This window comes from Lissotriton helveticus, chromosome 12 (assembly GCF_964261635.1).
Source record: "Lissotriton helveticus chromosome 12, aLisHel1.1, whole genome shotgun sequence".
NCBI classification, from domain to species: Eukaryota; Metazoa; Chordata; class Amphibia; order Caudata; family Salamandridae; genus Lissotriton; species Lissotriton helveticus.
Genome location: NC_136073.1, coordinates 692,518,702 through 692,545,105, shown reverse-complemented (window position 1 = coordinate 692,545,105; position 26,404 = coordinate 692,518,702). Strand labels below are relative to the sequence as shown.

Sequence of the window (26,404 nt, the reverse complement as noted above, 5' to 3'; positions counted from 1 at the left end):
GTATGCATGCTTTTAATGGTTTTTAACTGAAATAAAAGATATTGACTGACTAAGTGTGGCAAAGTATCAGGGCGAACGAACCGCGGGATCAATATCTTCCAGATGCCCACCTTCAGGCAGCACTGAATTTGATTGGTGATTCTTCAGAGTATCGGAGTGGCCAGATAAGGTAAGGGATATTAGGGACGGTACTGCAGTGAAGGAGACCTAAAACCAGAACAACAACAATCGGTGTACGCACTAATGAAATATAGCAGTATTAACGCATTACGTAATCTAGCTCACTCAGTGTGCTTCCAGTGCCTTACCTGTAAAGAACTAAATAGTCCTTGAATTAAGTAGTATTTTACTATTCCAGTTCGTGTACTTGATTACATGTCCTTAAATTGCATAATGCCTCTCACACAGCTTTACTTGTAGATTGATTAGCTCTCTGTCCTATTATGTTCAATGTGCCACTTTTTTTTCTATTCAGATACTGGAGTGTCTTCTCTGAGAGAGTAATAAGCAGTTCCAGAGTTCCTTAATGATTGACATTCACCCGGCAACTCGTCTATGAATGTCTGTCAGGTCTATAGTGTTCCATAAAATTGTTTAGTTTCTTTTCATGCACAGGTGTGGATCCTCGTTTTTGATTTCCTTTTTAATTAAAATATAATCTTGTTAATCTATAATCTTGTGTCCTGCCTGTGGTCGTTTCTTCACCTGCTCTTCTTGGGTTCCTCCGCTATTCTCTACCCAACTTCTCCTTCTATAAATCCAGAGTCTTTGTCAGCCTATTCCTATTCCTCAAAACGAAGGACCACCTAATACCAAGCACTTGGGATCCTCTGACTAATAGGCAGTGGGTAGGGCGAGCTGCGGCCTTTGGTAGGAAAGATGACCACAGATATTTTATTTTTTCTCACAACATTTAACATTGGGTGAAGAGTTTGATGAAGGCATCTATTTTAGATGTATCACTGATCGATCCTGTTGAAAGGCTACCATTCCTTATCTAATTTGATGTTTGCACCAACCACGATTAGCAAAATTGCAGCCATATTGGCATGGTTTTGTGCCAACATTTTCATCACCATTGACTTCTATTAATGAGTTGTTTCTCGCAAAGTTTGTTTGTTCCACAAGACTGAGCACAACGTTTATCAAGTGGTCTTTTCAGAACTGCAAGCCAGTGAAGAGACCTTACAGGGGGACATTTATAGGCCTGCAAGGGGAGGTTGAGTACCAGGTAAGCAACTGCATTTTGAATGGCCCGAAGTCTCTCGATGAGGGCAATGTGAATACCTACATAAAGAGTGTTTTCATAATCAATACAACTGGTGATAAGAGTTTGGATAATCGATTTGCAAGAGTCTAAAAGGACCAGGCACACAGTTTCTGGAGCATGCCAAGAATGCTAAAGGAAGATGCCACAATTGAAGCTACTTGGGTAAATTAGTATCAAGGATGATGCCGAAAATTATGGCTGTGTTGGTAGGCTGAGCGGTGTTCCCCAGTTTCTTTGGCCAACAGCCATCTGCCCAGTACAGTGTTGCTTTATGAATCAGCATGACATCAGTTTTATCGCTTTTGAGTTTGTAGCAATGGGTATACATCCAGTTAGTAATTTAAATCATATTGGATGAGCATTTGACCAGTGTGGCTCATACCTTGTCTGCGATAGAGAAAATGAGCTACATATCATTTGCGTAAGAGAGACAAAATGTAAGCCATTGTATTTGACATTAGCCAAAGGGGACATGTATATGTTGAAAATGTTAGAGCTCAGGAAAGAGCCTTGAGGTGTTCCATTTTTCAACTAGGAAATGTTAGGAAAAATGGAGTATAAAGGACAGATCGTGATCTCTCAGTGAGAAAGGATGTTAGCCATTTGAGAGAATTAAAGCAGATAACATATTCATGCCTGTTCTATACCCGTTTTATAGCTAGTGTAGAACTTGAAGCAGCCTCCTTACTATTGTTTGGTGTGAAGTTTTTGAAGATTGTTTTATTCATACACATTTTATGGATTTATTCCAAAATAAACTATTTAAGCGAATAAAATAATGCTTACTGGTAACTTTTTGTTAATTTTGGTGCTACTTCTGTCCTTGTCCTTTCTGGCCTAATCTTCTGCATCGCTATCTATCCACAAGAGTTTCACATTGATATTTTGCTTTGCAAATGGTTTCTAGAAAGCTATGCAGCATTCTTTACATGTTTTCTTGTTGTTATCTGAACCTGAATGACAGCAAGTGAATTGTCATGTTTTCCCTTTCCTTCAAGGTGAAATGGCCCAAGAGACGGTCTATCTAATCAATAATGAGAAGCGAGGCTTTGATTTTACTCTGAGAGAGCACTCCTGTCATTCTGAAGGATATATCCATAACTTGCTGGTTCGACCCATGGAAGGTACAATCCCAGCGTGCTCTAAGTAAGTAATTTATGGTTTATCTCGGTGGAGTTTCGAGTTAGGTCTCAGAGCTGGGTTATGTAAAAAAAGAGTATCTTGCCCTATTTTTACTAACTCCCCGAAAGACTAATTAATCACCTCTACCGTGTTATGAAAACACTACTCTGAAGATTCTAAAGCCTAGAGGCATCCCGTTCCTTCAGGCAATCTCTTCACATGGACTTGCGTATCCCAGGCAGTCCTCTGGCAAATTCAGCCATTCCACTAGCTAATCACGTGCTATCAATCCCGGCCATAAGCCTGTGACCACCTTTCTGTCCTCACCTGAGGACTGTCCTTTGGCCCGGACACATAGACTGGCCATGCTCGACACCCCATTTCAACAACAGAAGACCCATGCCGTCTGATAACTGACCCATGGCCCTAGGCACAGGGTCTGTATCTGTTCTTTTCCCCTCTCTGACAGCAGCCTAGCCTCTTATGTCTTGCCTGGACATTCCTGTTCCTGTCTTTTTCAGTTTTTTTACCATTTGGGTTTTGAGCTTCTCAGTCCAATGTGCAGTTGTCCCCGACTTAGACCCAGTCACCTATCTCTGAGCATTCCTTGCATGTAAGCTTGTAAATTCATGAAATATACCAATATTGGAGAACTACACTTGTAAATAAGAGAGTACTTATTTTAAGGTCTTATAAAAAAGATTCATCAGGGAAGAGGACAATTAAAAACATACTGGTTGTAAAGGTCCAAGATTTTAGGTACAGCTACTGAGAAACGTTGGACTAATCATTGACAATGATAACATCTAGGAATGGTGAGGCCTTTTCCATTATGTGGAGTAGTGGATGTACAGCAAGATATACAGAGGGTCACTTTGAAGGTGATATAACAAATCTTGAACAGACTGACAGTATAGTGGCAACCAGTCCAGATAGCTTGTAATGTGAATACCGGGACCCACCATGCCATTATAAGTGATCACTCAAATGTCAAATGAGAGGAGTATGTCACTGAGCAAGCGGGTACAGAAGTAGGCAACGTTAGAATTGTATTCCACTGTCAGGCCTAGTTGAAACCAGATGTTGGGCATCCACCCAAAGAGTATAGGTGGTTTCAAGCAAACAAATGTATTTAAAAAAAACTAAATTCGGACAGTATGATGGTGCAACACAGTGATTGAGTGGTACTAAGTGTAGATATTGTTGAAAGCAGGCTTTGAAACTGAACGGAAAAAGTAATTGAGATGAGATAAAATTTAGTCATGGAAGAATTACATTTTAAGAAATTAGAAGCCATCCAAATCTCTATGACAAAAAGACAAATCCTCAAGCTGTCGAAATCCTCCAACAGTAACTTCCTAATTGAGTTTCATCAGATACTGGTGAAATGAGATGACTGAACTAGCCACCCTATGTGCCACTTCTTTGAAATTAACGTTGAATAATGGGGGGGGGGGGGTCAGTCCTACATCAATCCATGGGTAACCCTAGCCATGAGGAAGAGGGGGCTTGACATGAAAGAACCTATCTGGATGACGTATTAGGTCCTTCCAGAAAGGCAGACAACCACACTTGGGCACACCATGCCCCCAATGTTCCATGGTTGACTGTATCTGGGTCCACTGAGAGAGTCCATAGGATGACAGATACACCATTAATCCAGCACACTCATGCCATTGTCCACCATTGCCCTCGCAGTTGGAAATGCAAATTTAAGCACTTTCCAGAAATAAGTTTTTCATTTCAGCAAGCATCATGCTTATAGAGCTGTCTCAAATATTTTCTTTCTTTTTCCCTTTGCAGTCTGCATAAAACATATGAATGGCACTTAGGGATATAACTTTGTGCTGGTTATGAATGGTGTAGACATAAGAAGTGCTACATCTTCCAGCTCCCCATTGCTCTACCACGTTGAATTGGAGGATATCTCGATGTGTTTCGATAAGGTTTTTAAAAATATGTTCAAAATTACCATATAGTCATCTGCAGAAGGGATATTTCTTAGGTGTATTCCCTTCTTCAAATGGTGGTAACCAACCCAGGTGCTGAGGAAGCAGATGTTGAATAGCAGGCTTATGCCCTTTTCAGACAAGGAGGATATTTTGGGTGTTCTTTGCAATGTCTTGTTGCTGCTGGGGAGCAACTTAAATAGACATCGCATATAATATGCACATTATTTGTCTTTAGTAAAGTCTAAATTTTCTCTGTGCATGCAAGGACAAGCCTCATTTTTTAGCCCTCCTGTCATTTAATGATTATGATTGCCGTCTACCTAACTATTTGATATACTGTTATTTTTATTTGTGAAAAATCCGCTATAAGCGTGCAGGAAGTCATCTACCTCTACTTTTACTACATACCATAGCTTGTACCGAGGTTTTTCAGCAAACCTCAATGCTTGCACATTCAGGCAATTGTATCCACTGTTGTTTCTTCTCTACTCAGATCCTGTCCTAATCACATAAGCCTACCAAAAGCTGCTTTGTCCTTGCTACTCTCTACTTTTTAATTTTTTCACTAGATCACATGTGCATTTAAATGGAGTCATTTATGACTTTTCTTCGGAGCCAAAGGTTCATATAACAGTACTGTTTTGATTAAAATATTGCCGTCCTGAGCAAAGAGCATTTTGATGGTCTTCTTGCTAATTTCAACACTTAAGGAGTTGACTGCAGGAGGTATGCGTGTCACTGCCCCCACGGCTTGTCTCTGGTTCCTGGGCTCCAAGGCTCCAATCACAACTTAAACTTTTATGATAAATGTGCCCTGATTCCCTCAAAGGCATTCATAGAGTTGGAAGCAAAATTATACATCATAGAAAATAAGAAGAGGCCGAGTATGAAGCAGCGGTCTTGCAATGGGTTGTGGGACTACTCCAAATTCCAGATCATAGAGTTGTTTACATGCTAGATATTGGTCCGGTTCAAAGTCTTCAACTAAGTCAATCCAAGGTGTTTCACAAGGGCAGGAAGGCCTGGCTGGATTAACCTCCCTCTCACCACTTGTAGTCTTAAAAGAAGTCATGCAATCATAACTCCAAGGGCCTTTCCCCTCCAGTGTCTACCAATTCTGAACCCTTTCATCTAGACCAAGTGCCTCAATTTCTTGGGCATCTGTTGCATTATATTGAAGTCTTCAAAGAGGCCCTGTGCAAATTTTTAAGATGCTAGCTAAACAGTTATTGCACCTCACCTTTGTATTATTAATATTTGAGTGCTGAGGTGCAATAACTGTTTAGCTAGCTTCTTACAAATGATTTCCTTTGGATTTCAGTTGAAGTCGACATCTGTGGTAGTGGGATGTCACTGTCACCTCGAGGGGCACCTTCACCTTACTGAAAATAATTTGGACTTACAAAATTCATTATGACATAATCTTGCAGAATTTTTTAGATTGGAAGTGCGACAATTTATACCACAACTACCTGTGCTGTAAATGTCGGAATTTGTAAAGTGCACAGCTACCTCCACCGGAGGTGTCCCGGCGCTGTCCGTATACCGCTTAGGAACCCTTCCTGGCTTCCCTGGGAAATGTCCACTCCTGGGCACCCCCCAGGTGCAGCCAGGCATCCCAGCGCTTTTGGGGCCTTTGTGGAGATTAAGCAAGCTATTGCCCAGAGTTGCAGAGTGGGACCCATGATTAGAATAGGCACCGAGGCGAGAAATCAGGTCCGAGGAAATTGAGCCCAAGACCTGCCGAGACGGGAATTGAACCCTGGTCCCGGGCCAGACCTCTGCATCAGGGTCTGCCGCTCTAACCATTGAGCCACACTTCTCCACAGTATCATTGCAAATTCTTAAGATGTTTCTTTCCTCCTTTGGTGTGCTTTTGTGGCTAACTGGGAGCCCCCCCCCCAGCTGACTCACTCTACATGATCTGATCTCAGCCCCATGCTGACACTGGTCCAGACTTCCACTCTGGTTTCAGAGACAATGCCAGTATCTTCCATGTTGGCACTTCTATCAACTTCACCTGTGCCAGCACCAGTCTCGACACCAAACCAACAGCCCTGTGGAATGAAATCACAAAATCGCAGCCAACCATAATTGAACTTGACGCCCAGCCTCTTCCTTGGCGCGCACATGTTATTAGAGGTTGAGGGCCCTGTTTGAATCAATTTCAAACAAAGTCCACATTTTACAGCTGTCCCACATGACGACAACATTGATGAGACAAATTACTCACCCTCAATATACAGGTGTAGATATTTTTCTCATAGAGGCTTCTCGCTGCAGATTCCTCACTTTTTGAATATAGCTCCTGAAACTTTTCAGCAGTAACTCTGCGGGTAAGAAGGAGAAGCCTCGGGAATCAGCACTGACCCCGTTCCACTCCAGAAATGACGTGTGGGGCTATATAGGTGATATTCCCATGCCCTGATGTTCATTTTTTCTGCGCCACCAAATGTTAATCTGGAACTCCCTTTCATATCTCTGAGGCTCTTATCATGACATTTTTTCCAGTGGGCAAGAGGTGTCACCCCTAACACTACAAACAAATGTCTGTGACAAATCCTCATCTGATAAGCATGAGGTCGAGCCATGACTTCGAGGCCTGCAGCGACTGACCTTGGATGAATCCGAAGGCCAAGGAATGCGAGGCAAAACTTTGTCACCAAGCAAAAGAAGACTCCAAGTACGGACCATTCCAAGACCCTCTCCTGGTCCCGTTCCCAGTCCTAGATTCAACGGTGCTCCTCCAGATGTCTGTTTTCTTTGTGCTCCAAGTCCTCAGGTAAGCGTAATAAACACAAGAAATCAAAACAGTATTCCGCTCCATTGCACCACTCGCATTCACCTAACGAAGCCTGGGGACTGTGCCACCCTTCTCGATCCTGCTACTGGAACATGCAGACTTTGGTGCCAATCCTACAGTTGGTTCTGGCACAACTTGAGTTGGGGGGCCTTCAGCCATGCTGCATCTGATCGAAGAGTTCAGTGCAGCTATGCTTAAGCTCTTTGGCTCACTGCTGACTCCCTATGGCACACCTTTGGGTCACAGGGACCTGAGAGGTCTTCCACTTGGGATACCGCCAGCAGTTTGCCCTTGGAGCCAGATGGGCCCTTCACACTTGTCTTACCGCCAACTCATCTGATGTGCCATGACCCACACAGACCCTGACATGCCGACGCCGACTTCTCCACTTGAAGAAACAGCCCCAATTGTCCTCTCGAACACTGAATCTATGTCAGTCCAACCACGACCAACATCGTACCTGAATCTGCCTGAGGTGGCACTTCCCCCACTTGAATTACCACAGGCTCAACAACACTCTTTTTGTTCCCTTTTTTTGGACTGATTCTGATAATGACTGTAACCTGGGTGCTAAGTTTGCTGAGCTCTACCAAGATGATCACTGGTATGAGGGCTTACAGGGAGCTAGTGGCCTCGATACCTCTCTGACAACAGCTCTCTTTCTACCTCTGGAGCAACTACAGAAGAATTTGCTTCCTACACCATAGTAATGCATAGGGGGTCTGAAGTTCTTAACCTTCAGCTCCCCAACTTGAAGGTTAAGACCTAATTAGAGCAGTCCTCCACCTGTGACAAACATCTTCTGAGCCTCTTCTTCCTTTAAGGAGGCATTGACATATACCTTAGTGGGGGCTTAGGCCAAACCTTGCTATGGCCCCTCCAGTCAACAGACAGATTGTCAGCCATCATTGCCCAGGCCCTGGTGACCTGGCTTTTCTCTTGCAGCACCTCTTGCAGGAAGGCCTACTGGTGCAGGTTTCAGTCAGCTGCCCTACTCAAAATACATTTCCCACCACTCCTCCTGAAAGGGAATCTAAGCAAGTAGAAACATTCAGCAAGTGTATCTTTTCTTCTACCAGATTGGACTTCCTATCTGTTAACGGCCACTGTTTGTTGGGGTGCTGCTCACATGCCCTTTAGGATTCGGTACATGAAACATGCAAAAGGTGATGGGAGGCTGCCTGCAATAAATCTAACCACTGGCAATAGCTCAGGTAGGACTCCAACCCATTGTTCCTTTGCTCACCATGCCACCTCTGCTTTGGACCTAGCCATATGCAAATCAGTCTTGACCCTGCACCTCATGGGAACAGTTCAGCTCAAACTACCATGCCAGGTCCTCCCTAAACCAAAACACAAGCAATCCAGGACCGGTTTTGCTCTAGTTATGGGCTCAACAGCCAAGTACAGCTTGGTTCCAGTGGCACAGTGAAGACAGAATCCATGTCTGGGCATACCGATTACTATAACGGTGTGTGCAGTTCCTGTAAGGGGATGCGGGGAAGACACGTCTTTCTTTGTGATGTTCTCATGCACCCCGAGAGGTGTCATGCTTCATCATTGGGCTTTTTCCCTGGTCAAGCCAGCGCTGCAGTGCCTGACTGGCTCCCGAAACTGGGGCTCTTTGGCGGGGATCTTTTGAAGAAGAAGCCGTAAGGTGCGTGCAGGTGTGGGGGCTAGGAAGTGCACAAGGGAGTGAGAAAGTTAAAATAGGTAAGGAGCAGTCCTGTGGGGATCAAATTTTAATAAGCTAGGTAGCTCCCGCCTAATTAAAAACGGTGTGTGTGCCCCTGTGTGGAAGATAATGTCCCTCAAGGGTCAAGTTATGTGTGAAAGGTTAACATGTTTCGTGCCTGGTTTGCCCCTAACGGGTCAAATGGCACTTCGTCAGGACCGGTAATGTGTAAAGAAGTGCACTACCACCTGGTATTCAGTAAATTGACAGAAATTACCAGGTAGGTACGAAGGCCTAGTAGACGTATACTGGGGCGATCAGTAGACCCCTAGTACGAACATCCTAGTGCGGGGTGCACCAGAGCACGTCGTTGCTCTGGTGATAGGTTACTGGAGGCAACTTGCCTGCGTCCTACCCTTGCTCCGGCATACCGATGCCACTTAGGGTGGTACGTGAAACACACATGTGGGTCCTGTGCAAACGGTGTCACTAAACTGTAGCTGGCTGATGAGCCCTAACTTGGGCGAAACCATACCTAGTTCAGAAAGGGACCTGGCTTGGCAGCTCAGGCTTGACTGTTCTTATTGGAGCAGGGTCAACACTGATTTCCATATAGCTAGGTCCAAATTGAGATGGCATGGTGTGTTAGACCTGGCACCTTGGCGTTAGTTTCCCTTCCACTTTTTGCTGATGTGCCTCAGATGTTTTGCTGGTGTTCAATGCTCAGGGCCCTGCGCCACGGCCAATCCGTGCCGCTGTGCAAGTGCTCCCAATGTAAAGTGTATGTGTAATTGATTTCCACAATTGACTTATTTGGTTTACTTTCAGTCCCCAGTAAAGTGCACGAGGAGTGCCGGGGCTTGTAGATACAAATGCTGCTAGTGGGCCTGCAGCGCTGGTTGCGCCACCCACCGAAGCGGCCTCGTAAGATGTGTCTCGGGTCCGCCATTGCTGACCCTGCGTACAGTCCCGTACTGTCACGCTGACTGCGCAAGTGCCCACACTTGCCAGTCCTGGAACCTTCCCTAACCTTCATATCAGTCACCCCTATGGTAGGCCTACGGGCAGAGTACATTGTAAGTGTCAGGTAGGACAAGCCTAGAGCGTGGCACGTCCTAGTAGTGAATTACCGCTCTTTAGGTTCTTCACTATTGAAGGGCTACCTGTTCTCTTAGGCCAGATGAGCTGCCGGAGCTATTACACGCTTTAGTCCCGGCAGGCTCAGGGAACACGGTAGCACGTCAAGTTTAGTATGCCTGAACTCAGAATAATAAAATACTTCCTTTAGCAAGGTTTATTTTAATATCCTGTGTTTGCAAATGCTACTTTTAGAAAGTTAGCCTTTGCTCGCCTAACTGTTCAGCCCGCCTCTGCCAGGATGTGTATCTGCTGTCTGGGTTTTTGTGAGTGACAGGGCTAGGAGATTACCGGGGACAGTCGGGTGCTCCAGGGGGTGAATGGGGTGCTTACACCAGGATGGGTGGGCGGAGTAGTCCTTGACTCTGAATAGGGTTGTGCTCTACCACCACAATGCTGGCTCCACCTCCTGCGGAGCATCTGATGTCTCTGCCCTGCAACCTGAAAGAAGACGGCAGAGTCCTGTCAACAGAGTACTCCAGAACCGGGTTGAACCAGGCTCAGGCCCCCTGGCCTGCCAAGACAAAAGAAACGCAGTATAAATATAGGAGCTCCGCTCCTTACAAATCAGATCCAGTTTTGACCACGACAAACCTCTGCCTGACTAGAAGGACCAAGAGAAGCTGAAGGACGGAAACCAGTCTGTATCCTGTTGGACTGGCCTGCAGTGGTGCCTTGCTGAGAATGGAGAGGAAAGGACCAGAAAGGACTTTGTTGACTTGTGCCTCAAACGATCTCCAAGGGCTTGATCGAGAGCTTGCCCCCTGAACGGAACCCCAGGACCATTGGGTTCTATCTGCTTGTGCCCGTCTGCTGTTGGGCCTTAGTTCTTATTCCCTCGCCAGAGTTGTGACTCGGGTGCCTTCGCCCCCTCCCAGGTCGTGACAGCTCGGAGCCTGGTCGCCCAGCCGTAGAGAGCCCCGCTCATCCCTGAGTCGCTCTCCGCTTCAGTGCCGGGCCGCCCGCTCTCCTGTCACCTCGCCGCTAATGGAGCGCGTTGGGTACCTCTCATCTTCTCCAGCCGGAATCTGCACGGAGCGCATTCCATAGCCTCGGACGGTCCGTACGTCATAACGTACCCGACTGTCTCGCTTTGCCCTCCTGCATACCAAGGCTCGTGCCGCACCTCAAGAAAGGCCTCCCCATACAGTGGTACCGAAAGCCTGGTGCTGCACCCGCCTGCCATAGAACGCGATGCCCCTCACAGATCCACGAGTACGACCCGGCGTGCTAAGAAGTAGTGCGTCCCGCAGGCCTGAACGGCGCCTCGCCCTGTGAGCTGCATCGATCCCGGATCGCCGCAACCCTCCACAGTCTAGCTCCCCCGCCTCGCTCCTCCAGGGGGACCGAGCCAGGGAGATCCTCTGGAGAACCGTCGGCCTCGGCCAGGGTCCGCCCTCACCAGTAGCCGCGCCTGAAACGCCTCGGACTTCCACCAGCAAGGTACACTTGAACTCCGACCCGAGTTCATATCGGATCCAGGGTCTGCAACGTTCTTATTTCCCTGTCATCGTACCTTGCTGAACATCGAACATTTAAAGACTAAGCTTGCCTATTGTAATCTGGTTGCCTCAAATCGCTAAACGTTATTTGGTCTTGTGATAATCCTGCTTGAATCTATCTTTTAAATAAAGTATACGTATTTTTGATACAACCATACGACTGGTGTCCATTTGTGGTGGGTCAGTGGGTTTACTGTGTGTGATCATAAATGCTTAACTTAATATCGCCCTGAGGATTAGCCTTGTCTTCTCGCGCCACACTACCTAGAGGGTGAGCAGGTGTTATTCGAAGGAGTAGTTCCCTTGCCCTGATGTGGAGCTGAGGGTCCCTGCTTGTCACAAGTGCATACCTGTGCCAACCAGAGACCTCCGGTTCCAACAGTGTGCAAAATAATGATGGATTGGGATGCGACCTGAGTGATTATTAGTAACTGAGATTTATTCAAGCATTTCATCCATCACTGTGTTGTATACTTTAGGATTTGGTGGCTTTAATCCTCCCTGGCGTGCCTGAAGACCTTTTCCATGTACTAGCTCAGGTCATTTAAGATGGCTATGATGCTGCCAAGTTCACAAGTCATTGTTGCTTTGACATCTTTGATTTCCTGCATGGCTAAGATTGACTGGATTGTCTGACAATGTCCAGTCCTCCCTGATGGACATGCTCTTTGATGGGATTCACCCTTTCGATTAAAAAAAGGCTGATTCTCCTCTCAAGTGCTTTAGGGAGTGCAAGGCTACTGCTCATTCCTTGTGGCTTTCTGCCCCACCTGCCAAAGGCAACAGTTTCAAGGGTCCTTTAATGGCTTTGGTGTGGCGTCCCTTACTTGCCAACCTGTCCTGCCCCCACAGGGAACCCAGCAGTTTTGGTTTCATCCTACAGCCCCATCTGCCAAACCTCTTCAACGTGCCCTTGCAGGTACACTGCTACCAAATGTGAATCACAATCTACTGATTCTTACCAGGTTGGCAAGCAATCAAGAACGACTGGAGGGTCCCACAGATTGCTCACTAGAGATTCGCCTTACCCTTTCTCTGTTCGCCTCCGCACCTTCTACCGTCCCTTCAGTGACAGAACCATCTCTCTATTTTGCGGCAGGAAGGGCAAGCCCATTTGGTCTAAGGGGCTTTCGAGAGGTTACTGGTGTCAGAAGTAGGACGTGGTTGTTACACTCTCTACTTTCTGATGCCCAAGAAGGACATAGGTGTTCTGCCTATTCTAGATCTGTGCCCTCTCAATACCTTCCTTCAGAAGGAGAAGTTCAGGGTGCTCACCCTGGCCCAGGTCTTATCTGCCCCGACCCAGGACCTTGGATGGTAGCGTGGGATTTGCAGGATGCCTATTTCCATATTCCCATTCTGCTAGCCTATCGATGCTACCTGCAGTTTGTGGTTAGAGAGGAGCATTTTCTGTTCACTGTGCTCACCTATGCTCCTCTGGCATTCAAGTGATGGTGTGGGGCAGCACACCTTCATAGGTCAGCGGTTCCAGTCTTTGCCTACCTTGATGATTGGCGGTTGCAGACGGGTTAACTCAAGGCAGTCCTCAACCACCCCCAGACTACGATGAACCTTGTGTCATCTTTGGGGTTCACTATCAACAAGCCAAAGTCACACCTCACTCCTTCTCAGGCGCTCCCCTTCATGGCAGCCATTTTGAGCACAGTACGCTTTTGTGCCTTCCCCCTGGAATGAGAGTCCAGGACATTCAGGCTATGATCCCAATCTTTTATCCACTGTCCTAGATTTGAGTGAAGTAGACTCTGAGGCTTCTGGGACTTATGGCCTCTTGCATCCTACATGTTGAGCATGCAGGGCATATGCAGGCTCTGCTATGGGATCTGAAATCCAGTGGGCTCAAGATCAGGGGCACCTCTCTGACCACGTTTAGATTTCTTAGGACACTGCAAAAGATCTTCAGTGCTGATAACAGGGCCGAGATTGGGTCAGTGGCAGACCCCTCTCCCTGCCTACCCAGAGTTGACAGTGGTGACGGATGAATTGCTTCTAGGTCGAGGCGACCAAGAAGAGAGATGGAGATCTGAAGCCTTTGCTCTTTGGCAGAGTCCTGGCTTCACATCAGCCTTCTGGAGCTTAGGGCCACCTGCTTGGCATTGGAAGATTTCCTGCCATCCATCTAGGGGAGGCTGGTACATATGCTCATGGACAACACCACCCCCACTTGGTACTGTAACAAACAGGCTGAGGTTGGGTCACAGACCCTGTGCCAGGAGGCCTTGCTGTTTTAGAAATGGCTGCAACAGCAAAGAATTTTCATGGTGGTGAACCAGCTGGCATGATCATTGAATGCCAGGGCAGACAAGCTCAGCTGTCGACATCTGGCGGATCATGAATGACAGCTCCACATGGCTATGGCGCATGGTCTCTTCAGGGAATGGGGAGAACATTGGCTCGATCTGTTTGACACTGCAGAGAACGTGAAAAGTGAGCAGTTCTACACACTGGTGTTTCCAAGGTGTCACTCGCTAGTAGACGCATTCAGCCTAGAGTGGAACTTGTGACTACTGAATGCCTTTCTGCCCATACCACTCCTGCCGAAGTTCCCAAGAAGCTCAGGACAGACTAGGCCCAAGTCATGCAAATGGCTCCGGATTGGGCACTGAGAGTAGGGTATTTAGAACTCATGGGCTTGAGCATATGCCCCTCGATCAGGCAGGCCCTCTTGGGGGTCCTGCTATTGGAGCAATAGAGCAGGGTTCTGCACCAAGCCTGTACAGATTCCACCTTCATGCGCGGAGATTGAGCGGCGAGAGATTAAAACATTTGACCTTCCTCCAGAGCTCATTGATGTCATCTTGGCAGCCAGTCATGCCCTAACGAAAACCGTATATGCCTGTCGCACAAATTTCTGGCTTGGTGCGGCACACACCAAATTGACCCTCACCAGGTCAAAGTATCTGACACTATTATTTGTTATGTCTCTTGCCTGGCAAGGCTTTGCTTTGGTCACAGTTAAGGGTTTTCTTTCAACTGGTTTGTCCTTCTTAAGGTTGCAATATCAGCCCTTGTTGTTTAGGTTGGTTGTGATGCGATTTTTGAAAGGGCTGTAACACGTTTCCCTCTTCTACTTTTGTTATGCCCCAGTGGGGCCATAATCTGGTCCTGACTTACCTAATGTGCACTTCATTCAAGCCACTTCACAGCCGAACTGTCCTTTATGGCTCCTTGCTATCAAGACTGTGTTCATCATTGCTATCACCTTGGTACGCGATGTGAGTGAGCATCAGGCTCTTTATATCAATCTGCCATACAGTTCCTTCTTCCCAGACAAATGGATACTGCGGACACAGGCATCCTCTCTGCTGAAAATGGTGATGCTGTTCCACATCAGTCAAACAATCACCCTGCCAGCATTGTATGCTTCACTTCACCCCTTAAAGTAGGAGGAGAGACTTCATTGCTTGGACCCCAAAGAGAGAGGAGCATCTACGTAGATAGTACAAAAGACCAACCGATGGATGATCAGCTGTTTGTGGGGTTTGCTGGAACAAAAAAGACAGCCCGTATAAGCTAGCACTGATATTTATTTACTGAAGTTAGAAACAGCAGATATCTGCTTTGCTGGCCTATTTTTTATAAACAGTGACAATATTTTAAGGAAATGGTATGAACCAGGTCTGTGAACCAGCAAGGGGAAATGGGTACCTTCGGCTATCGCGGGGCACCCGCCACAGGAAAAGCTCATACGTACGGCTGCCTTGGGGACTGCCACAGGCTTCAAAAGGTCTAGCTATGCCCTCTATCTATTGAGATTTTTAGAAAAATTAAATCTACTGAATTTTTGTACGTAATGTTTTATTATAACTGTATTGACAGTTTTTTTGATATTTATTAGATTACCACTACAAGTACTTTTAAATATGTAGTGCTAACATTTTATTCATACTTGTCTTTGTTGATATATTGGGGTTTTAGATGATTTTAGTGTTGTTGTGAACTGATGCGATTATGTCCTTTTATGGCTGTTTTTAGCCGAATAAAAATTCGTATGAACCTGGCTTATTATGTAGTATACCAAAACGAGGTATGCTATGTAGAAAGCCCAGACGACCCTTATTGGATTACAGAGCTTAAACTAATAACCCCATCTGCTCTCTTTTGCGGTAGTGTGGGTGATCAGTTTAGGCATATTAGAGGGTAGCGTTAATGCATTTGTTGAACACACATGGAGTCAATAAATGAGGAACACACTTGAGAAGAACCTCAAGACAATGTATATAAATATCAAGTATTTTTATATTTATTTTAAAACCAAGAATTTTGTTAATAGAAAAGTACTTTTCATAATAGCATTTTTAGCAGGCAAGTAAAATATTCACATAAATTCATTTTTACGTGGTAATGCTTTCCTATGGAGAAAAAGACATGTACTGCATACAGTTGTTTGCAAACAGTTCTTGGTGTCCCCTTAAGGACTTCAGGAGTTAGGGGGCCAAGGTCCAAAGTACCACCAGCAGTTCGAGTTTATCTGCCCTGGTTTGTCTGGGTCCAAGGTGCTAGACGGGTTGGTAACCTTGCTCACTAAACCGTAAGTAAGGAGGGGGGCACCTAGAAACAGGCTGCAGAGAGGGACGTGGGGACAAATCCGGAAGCTCGCAACGGGGGGCTCGGTTTGTGGGGATGCTAGGAGCAGGGCAGCACTGGGAAAAGGAGCTCGGCTGCAGAAGGCTTTGGTCGGCTGGTGCCCATACATTGCAGGTTTAACCAAAATCCGGGGGTACATTCGAAGGGGACAAAACAGGACAGCTGAGCCACATTCGGTGCTGGCCTCTGCCATGCTCATGTCCCTCGTTGGCTGCTCGGTCTTTGAGGCATTGGAGTCTGGATTGGATTCCAACAAGCTTTGCTTTCTGCAAGGAGTCCCATGCCCCTGGTATAGGTGCAGGGTGGCTCTGGTCGGTCCTGGCATCTTCTCACTTAGTGAGTAGATTGATCAGACCTCTAGGAGCACGGTTAGATCTTCCTGGGCAACTGTTGCGTTGGTGGTCCCGGTGAACAGCAGAATGGTGAATCAGACGTTGCAGTCAGTGCCTGCAGGCTGCAGGGAAGTGGCTCCTCCACTTCAAGGCAGATGCTAATGGCTTGGGGAATTGCTGGAGCTGCTCAGAGGCTTTTGGAGGCTTCACAGCTGCAGGACGAGTCTGGTGTCGCAATTGTCGGGACAGGAGGAGGTAGGTAGGCAGGGTTTGATGCTAAAGTCCACCAGCAGTCAACCTGCAGTCCTCAGTTCTTGCTTCTTCTGCTCTTCTTTCTTCTGTCAGTCAAATCTAAGTTACTGATGTTAGGGGAGAACCTAAATACTCAATTTAGGGATGTTAAGGGGAGTGAAGGGTAGTAGCCATGGGCCACGTACCCTTGGGGTCAATACACCCCCTATATGACCACTTCCTGTAAAGACTGGGCATAACCTTGTCCCAAAATTCCTATTTCCACCACATCAGGGAACCCGCCTTAGCAGTGTGACTGGCCTGGTAGTGCACCACTCCTCTTAGCATAGCTAATTTCCCAACTGCCCTGTTGCCAAATGGGCCTCAGGGCAGGGGTTGGCCTCTCCCAGGTCTGGGGGAAGCCGGGATCGCATTTCAAAGGAGGCATCAACTTAGAAGTCCCTGTCCTTGGTATGCAGATTCACTAGCCATCCTGTTGGTGGAGATGTGAACGCCTTCCTCTGGAGCAGGCATTGTTTCTGGCCTCAGAGAGTGCAGGCTCTCACCTGCAAGGGGTCAGACACTTGTCTGTGGTGGCATGCTGGACAATACCAGTCAGGCAGCACACTAAGAGACTGGAAAGTTTTCAGGGGGCATCTCTAAGGTACCCTCTGGGAGCATGTTTTAATAAATCCACTACTGGAGTTAGCAAGGATTTATTAAGACAAGGTGTTTGATATCAAGCACCATGGGTTCCACTGAAGCCATCATGTAATTGGGAAATACTCGTAATGGTCAGTGCCCAGTACATATACTTAAGATTGTTTCCCTGTGCACTTGTACTATCTAGTAATTGAACTAGACAGCACAGGAGCATCTCTGCTCTTGCAGATATGTCCTCACATGTTATATCCTGCCTTAGGGCTGTAATGCCTGCTGTAGGCGTGACTTACATATATTGCATGCAGTGGGTGTGGGAATGGCACACTGGGTTTGTGCCATGTCCTATTTTCACTTCTTTTTTGTGCACCATTTCACTTATCCTGCAATGGCAGTCTGCACGAGTTTGGTGGTGGGTCCCTTCGGGTGGTACAATACATGCTGCAGCCTTTAGTGACCCTCTTTTGTACCCATGCCCTAGGTTCCAGGTGTACCATTTACTAGGAACTTAAACGGTGCTAAAGGTCTAGCCAGTTGGGGAGAAATTGCACAGTTACTTTGTTTTAGAGAAAAAGCATTGGCACCCGGGCACTTGGTTACTAGGAACCCAGTACACTTCAGTCAAAACTGTATCAAATACCAGGCTAAAAGTGGGGGTGATGATGTCAAAAAGGGATTGTGCGCTGCATTAAAATCTGCTATTCATTGGCAAAGAAGCAGCCTCAGTAAGCACTGTGTGCTCAGTCTTTCAGGGCCAAAACTGCTACCACTGTTTTGCCATGCGGAATCCCTATCTTAGACAGTTGCCAGACGGCTACGTGGGTGCCTTCCATATGTTCATGAAGCATTATTGTCTGAATAGTGAGAATCACCAAGAGGGGCATTTTACCAGCTCGGTCCTGCAGGATGTATCAGTTTGAGTCCATCCACAGACCCATCTCTGAAAAGTTATTAATTTTATCTATTCAAAAAGTGAGGAACCTGTGGCTAGAAGTCCCTATTAGAAGAACAAGTTACTTATCTTCAGTAACTCTTTTTCTGGTAGAGACTCTAACTAGCCACAGATTCCTCACTGACTCTCACATTCTCATCGTTCTATGGTTTGACTCTACTATTAATAAGATCCCGTCTAGGAATCTACTCTCTGTCTGCCAATGTGCTTTTGGGGCTCTGCATCTGTGGGCACAGACTGTCTCGAAAGCACTTGACGTCAGCACGCAAAGTGGTGCCTACATAGGCTCCTCACAACATTTCTGGAGCAGAACGGAATCAGTGCTGAGCTGCAATGAACAACTTTCCGGCACACACCGTGTAAGGGATTCCTATACTAACCCCTTGAGATCATGAATATTCCGCTCCATAATTGATTTGAGCTGTTAACGACGACTATGGAGATATAGATTGACCAAGAACACAGCATGTGAGGGGGCATGGTCACAGGAGGGTGGAATTCCTATCGTCCCCGGGAGATCCCTCTTATGAGCAGGAACATGGTCAAGATTTGCTGCACGAGCATCGGATAGATGGCAGGCAGCATCCAGTTCATAGTACTGAGGGCGCGGACATGGATGAGGACCTTATTAATATTCAAGGCAATCCTGATTCTAGATCGAAAAACGTAGCATTATCAACCAGGGCCGGGGATAACTCGGTCAGAAATGTGATAGCTAACCTATCAGGAGGGGGACAGGCTAAGTCAGTTACCAACAAAGCTTGTAAAATACTCTCTTGGAATATTGCGAGTCTATCGACTAAAGTGAGAGACCCTCAGTGGTTAACCCTCATAGAAGAACACTCCATAATATGTTTACAAGAAATTTGGACATCTAAGGAAACTCATATTAGTGGTTTCCGAACTTTTAATACACCGGCTAGTATCAGCAAGCAGGGGATCAATAAAGGGGGACTATGTATTTATGTCTCCAACACGGCAGGGGTATCTAATATGAAACTTGCAAGTGATACTGAGTACTATCAGATCTTATCAGTAAATATGGGAGGAGAAAATTATATAATGCTAATACATTTCTATAATAATATCTCCAAAGTTTAGACAACGACTGTGTTAGCGAATTTATATCAAACACTGTGTAATTTATAAGAGAAAATGTCAGTGGATATGTGTATTATATGGAGTGGTGATCTCAATTGTTTTTTGTGTCAACATAGCAAACATGGAATTTGTGGCATAGGTAAAGACAAAGAAGATACGCCAACTCATTTTTCACATACAGCCTTGGGGATTTGCTAAATGGAATTGTTTTCCAGTTTGATTTTGGATATGCAAGCAAACTATGTATTCCCCTTGTACCTTTTGAGCCCACTTTTAACGGGAGATGATGCAATTTCATTATTGATTTTGTCCTAGTGTCAAATAGGTATACTTGTAATGTTCTTACTTTTAAAACGCATGATTGTAAAATGAGTGAGCACTATCCAATTAGTATGTTTTTTTCTCTAGAGGGGATGGTTAGAACTGAAAATAAGAAGGACGCACACTACAATTTTAATATTAATCTCTCAAGCACAAACGGGTATTCTTTAAACTGGGCAAAAGTGGACCCCGTGATTTTTATTAAGCAATTAGTAACTAGGTTGCGTGGCGACCTTGAAGTCTGTGTCTCTCAGACAAGGGATGATGAAGAAATTCTTAATGCCTTCTGTAAGATTACAGGTGAGGTCCAGCAATTGTTAATGAGGGAGCAGAGACAGGGATTACATAAGCCACAGGGCTGGTTTGACAGAGAATGTATTAAGGCCCATACCCAGCTGAAGAATGTTTTGCATAGTGAAACTAGATGTAAGGAGGAAATTAGACAGGTGAAAACCTAATATCGACAGGCGATAAAAAGCACAAGGCACAATTGAGAATGGAAGTGTGGCAGGCGTTGCACCTGGCATGTTTAAGGAAGGATAACGTGGGTTTCTGGACAGCTGTTAATGCTCCTTTTATCGTGAATAGGGACACTGATATTATAGACATTGCAATTGCTGAGGAAAAGTGGGTTGCATTTTTTGCGGGTCTCTATAACGATGAGACCATTGGTCGTAATGAGACATCCTCAGTAGCTGAGGGGAATGATGGAAACATGCAGTCTAGAGTGTTTCCCATAGATATTGATATTTCCCTCAAGGAAGTTACTAGGGCTATAACTGAGAGTGCCTCTGGAGAAGCACCAGGGCCTGATGGCATCCCAGTGGACGTATATAAAACTAACATTGGGCTATGGGCCCCCTCTGTTAACCAATGTTTTAATTAGTTGTAGCCATCATGGTTTCATTCCTAGCCAGTCCGACGCAATTGTGACTCTTATTTTTAAAAAAGGGGACAGAAATGAACCAAGGTGCTATCACCCAATCTCCCTGTTGGATTCCATCCTGAAAATAGTAGGGAGGGTAATTTTAAATAAACTACAAACATGGGCCGAGGAGACAGGCGTGCTATCTAACGTGCAATATGGTTTTCATGTGGGGCTTGGCACAATTGAGCAGGGACTTAATTTAACTTTAATTATAAGTAAATATACACTAGCAAAGGAGGCAAAACTTTTTTTGTCATTTGGTGATTTGAGTTCAGCGTTCAACTGTGTAAAACATGATAAATTGTGGAGCGTCCTAAAAAACATGGAAGTGGATCCTCCTTTGCTATTATTTATCAAGGAATTGTACAGGGAGGCAGGGGCAAGGGTGCGTTATGGGAGGCAGGGGGAGTGTTCAACTAGGTTTCGTATAAGAAAGGGGGTGATGCAAGGTTGTATACTTGCCCCTTTCCTTTTTTCCTTATATATTAACAGCCTTGGTGAATACCTGATTGAACATCGGCAGGACTATCCGATCATCATGAATACTTCCGTTCCCATATTACTGTATGCTGACGACGCAGTTATCATGGCGAGGACGCAGCTAGGCTTACAAAGAACTGTCACTAACTTTGTTAATAAATGCAAGATAGGGGCTTAAATGTAAATATCAGCAAGACATATACAATGAGCTGTGAAACCAAAAGGATTAAAAAATTGGACATGTTTATTAATAGGGAGAAAATCGAAAGTACAGATAAGTTTTCCTATCTGGGAATAAACTTTGATAGAACGGGCTCTTGGAAATCGGCTATGCAGGCAAGAAAACTAAAGTTTTCTAGAGCAATAGGAGCAGTTGCCAACTTTTCAAGAAAATTAGGCTGTAGACCTGTTTCTGAGCTATTAGACATTTATAAAGCAAAATGTATATCAACAGCAACATATGGGGCAGGCATTTGGGGCATCGTAGATGCCCAACAAATTCAATATTGTGAAAATGCCACGGACATCCCCTCGGACCCGAAGCTAATACTCCTGGGGATGACCAATGATGTAGACTTGGCACGCCCATTGCTGATTTTTCTAGGGCTGGCCTTGTTAGTGGCTAAATGAGATGTAGCCAGGAAATGGGGGGCGGCAGACATACCACAGCTAGAGGAATGGAGGAGGGGGATGGACCTTTACATGGCAGCCGAAAGGGTCACGTACAAAGCAAGAGGATGCCCTAGGAAGTCCTGCAGAGTGTGGGGCAAATGGGGACAGTACCATGGATTGGATGGGGGGCTCTAAAGGGTTGCAAACACTTGACTGTATGATTGCCATGGAAGGGATGGGCTTGCAGGATCAGGAAATGTTACCGAAATGGACTCAGAGGACTGTAATGGCTGAACACTTGGACGATGGTGTGTGGATCCTGAATTACGCGGAAGGTGGAGAGGGTGGGGAGGGGGGAATGTATGGGTATTGCTCGATACTGACATGCTTGTTGTATGTTTTTCCTTGTTGCACAGACCAAAAAACAATAAAAAAGGTTTTAAAAAAAAAATACTGTGAAAATGCCTTTATCCGTTATTTGCTGGCGATTCCTAGTTCCACTGCTACTTCTAGCTGTCATAGGGGAATTGGTTTCCCATTCATTTCCGATATCATTAGAATTAACCCTCTTTTACTCTGGCATAAGGTCTGGTCTTCCATGGAGACAGGTTTTAAACGGGATGTAATTACGGATTGTTTAAAACTGGATAGGGTGGCTAATATACCATGGATTAGTAATATAAAAAAATGTTGTATGATATTGGCCATCCTGAATATTTTGACAGTTTAGAGTGTTTGGAAATAATACCTAGAAAAACCTTGAAAATAGACTGCCTAAACCATCTAGAGAATAAGCATTGGCTCACTGAGAGAGGGAAAAATAACAGTCATGGATAATCATCTGACGACAATATGTCCAGGCATACAACCTTACTTGGTACAGGTTCAGGGAAGTTTTAGTCGCATGCTTTCAACTCCCTTTCGGTCTTTTTTTAGAATGATTACTTTTCTAGAAGTTAATGATTGGTCGAGAAATTTGCTCCCATGTCCATGTGATGACAAGTCAACCCAATCTATGTTGCACTGTATCCTATTCTGTAAATACTACACCTTACTTAGGAAAAGGTGTTTAATTCCCATTTTGAATATTATTGGCCCAATTGAATGTAGAACAGCTTTTTTGAGGTTACAATTCTTAGAAAATGAACAGATTATTGTGGCTATCTCCTCATCATTTTTAAAATCTGTTATTATATATAGGAATACAATGTAACGTTTTTAAAGTGATGTCTTTTCTGTGTCTTTGGACCCACACCAATTGTTTTCCTTATTCTTATCATGAAATTTAATGTGAAATGTTTTTAACTGTGCTTTTATGATTTTTATTTATGAGAAGAACAATGGTTCATGGGAGGCCTGACTAGGTCCAGTAACACAAGATCTGAAAGAGACACGTTAGTGATAGATTCCTTACCTTAGAATATCCCCAGGCGTCAGACTGGATCCGCAATTTTTTTGCGTAGCAGTACCCTTGCGCGTCGGTAGGCGTCGTCTACGGCTCCGCGTCCGTCGTCGGCGTCGTGGGCGCCGTGATGACGTCGTCGGAGTACTTAGACGCCGCCTCCGCGTGCTGACGTCAGTTCTTAGACACAGCTTTTCCGCGCCAGAAGCGCTGAGCCATGTTAAAAACCAACACTGGTGCCATTGAAACTAGGGCCCTGAAAGGGGATAACCCTAACCCTAGATATCGGTTCGCAGAACGGGAGGATGGGTGGGTCGGTAAGGAATCTATCACTAACTAATGTCTCTTACAGATATATCGTTACACAAGTAGTAACTTGTTCATCTGAAAGAGACACGTTAGTGATAGATTCCTTACCTTAGAATAGATACCCCAGCAATACCAACCCCGGAGGTGGGTCTGCGAACCAATAATCACACCAGAAAGTCCTGGAGTTCAGAACGGCCAAAGAAGCCATCCCTCCGGACTTGGCTGTTCAGGCAGTAGTGTCTTGCAAACGTGTGCAGCGATGCCCACGTAGCTGCCTGACAGATGTCTTGTAAGGGCACTCCCCGTCCCAGGGCAGTTGTAGTCGCTGTGGCTCGGGTGGAATGAGCCAGCAATCCAACAGGGGGCTCCTTTCTAGCCAAGGAGTAGCATGCATGGATACACAAGATGATCCACCGAAAGATGGTCCTCTTGTGCACCGCTTTCCCCTTCTTAATGCCCACGTAACCAACAAAGAGTTGTTCATCCACATGGAACTGGCGTGTGCGATCCAAGTAGAATGAGAGCGCACGTTTTGGGTCCAGACGGTGGAGCCGCTCTTCCTCTTTAGAGGGGTGCAGTGGCGGAAAGAAGGTTGGCAAGGTGATGGACTACCCGATGTGGAAGGCTGTGACAACCTTGGGCAGGAAAGATGGCTTAGTACGCAACACAACCTTGTCCGGATGGACAGAAAGGAAAGGAGGAGTACAAGAAAGGGCCTGGAGCTCACCTACTCTCCTGGCAGAGGTGATGGCAACCAGAAAAGCAGTCTTCAGAGTTAGAAGGCGGAGAGGACAGTTGTGAAGTGGCTCAAAGGGAGCGCACATCAAAAACGTAAGAACAAGGTTCAAGTCCCACTGAGGCATCACAAACGGAACAGGAGCGAACGTGTGTGTGATGCCCTTTAGAAATCTATTTACAATAGGGGACTTGAACAAAGAAGGTTGATCAGGCAGCCTCAGAAAGGCTGAAAGGGCAGAAAGGTAGCCCTTGATAGTGCCCAGAGCAGAGCCCTGCTGGGCAAGAGAAAGAAGGAAGAGAAGAACCTCGGAGAGAGAGGCAGCAAGAGGATCCACAGCCTTTGCTGTGCGCCATGCCACAAATCTGTTCCACCTGCAGGCGTATACCGACTTTGTGGAGGGACGCCTGGCTGCCAGAATGACGTTACAGACTTCAGGAGGCAAGTCAAATGGCCTCAACTGTCGCCGCTCAATCTCGAAACATGGAGGTGGAGACTGGACAGGTTCGGGTGGAGGACCGTCCCCTGTTGCTGCGACAGAAAGTCCTCCTGAAGAGGCAGACGAACGGGGGGATCGACTGACATACTGAGTAGCTCTGGATACCAGTACCTTCGTGCCCAGTCCGGAGCCACAAGGATGACTTGGGCCCGGTCGCGCTTGATCTTCTTCAGCACTCTGGGCAGAAGTGGTATAGGCGGAAAGGCATACAATAGACCGCAACTCCACTCGCGACGAAAAGCGTCTCCGAGCGAGTGCCGCCTTGGAAATTCCAACGCGCAGAACTGATGACATTGCGCGTTCTCTTCTGTGGCGAATAGATCTAACCAAGGCTCTCCCCATTGCTGAAAGAGGCCTTGCGCCACGTCTGAGTTCAGACGCCATTCGTGATCCATCATGCACCGACGGCTGAGCTCGTCCGCCCTGGCGTTCAGAGAACCTGCCAGGTGTTGAGCCACCAGGGTCACGCCCTGGCGTTCCAGCCATTGCCAGAGGTGCAGAGCCTCCTGGCAAAGGGTCCACGACCCCACCCCGCCCTGTTTGTTGCAGTACCACATGGCGGTGTTGTTGTCCGTGAACACCTGCACTACACTCCCCCGGACAGAGGGGAGGAATGCCTTCAATGCTAGACGAATCGCCCGTAACTCCAACAGGTTGATGTGGAGCCGGGCCTCCGCCGGAGACCAGAGGCCTCTGATCTCCGCCTCTCCCATGTGGCCTCCCCAGCCCTGGAGGGACGCGTCCGTCACAACAACGTGCTCCGGTTGCGGAAGGGAGAGGGATCTGCCGCTGACCCAATCGCGGTCCGTGAGCCACCACTGCAGCTGTCTCGCAGTGCCCTCCGAGATCAGGACGTGGTCGGACAGTTTGCCCTGATGCTGGGCCCACTGAAACTTGAGGTCCCACTGCAGAGCCCGCATCCGCCACCTGGCGTGATGCACCAGTAGGATGCAGGTGACCATCAGCCCCAGAAGCCGCAGCGTCAACCTGACCGAGACCCGGGATAACGGCTGAAAGATGGGAATCAGAGCCTGAATATCCCAGACCCGCTGTTCGGGTGGATAAACCCGAAACCGCGCCGAGTTGAGAACCGCTCCGATGAAGAGGAGCTTCTGAGAGGGGCACAGGTGTGACTTTGGCACATTGATGGAGAAGCCCAGCTGGTGCAGGAGATCTGCCGTAGTCTGGAGGTGGCTGACGACTGTCTGGGGCGAGCCCGCCTTCAACATCCAGTCATCGAGGTAGGGGAAGACTGAAACCCCTAACCTGCGCAGATGAGCTGCGACCACCACCATCGCCTTTGTGAACACCCGTGGGGCGCTGGTAAGGCCGAAGGGGAGCACGGTATACTGAAAGTGCTCGTGGCCAACCGTGAACCGCAGGTAGCGCCGGTGGGCCGGCAGGACGGGGATGTGGAAATAAGCGTCCTGCAAGTCCAACGCTACCATCCAGTCTCTTGGGTCCAGGGCAGCTAAGACCTGAGCCAGTGTCAGCATTTTGAACTTCTCCTTCCGGAGGAAGCCGTTGACGTTCCGTAGGTCCAAGATAGGGCTTAGGCCCCCTTTGATCTTCTTGGGTACCAGAAAGTAGTGGGAGTAGCAACCACACCCTACTTCTGGCCCAGGAACGCGCTCGATGGCCCCCTTGGCCAAGAGGGCCGTAACTTCCTCCTGCAGAAGTCGCAAATGATCCCCCGATACACGGTGGCTCTGCGGTGGCATGGCTGGAGGAGTCGCCTCGAAGGGGAGGGAATAGCCCCTTCGGACGATCTGCAG

General features: G+C 46.7%; 1 protein-coding gene across 2 annotated transcripts in view; it reads left to right on the top strand.

The window, feature by feature from the left end:
• The window catches only part of HYDIN (HYDIN axonemal central pair apparatus protein), a 3,619,565-nt gene that overhangs the window by 3,145,191 nt on the left and 447,970 nt on the right, over positions 1-26,404 (top strand). For both annotated transcript variants that reach the window (XM_078670948.1, XM_078670947.1), the window contains one exon: positions 2,269-2,416. In XM_078670948.1, the coding sequence (XP_078527074.1) occupies positions 2,269-2,416 (148 nt within the window). The remainder of the gene's footprint in view (positions 1-2,268; positions 2,417-26,404) is intronic.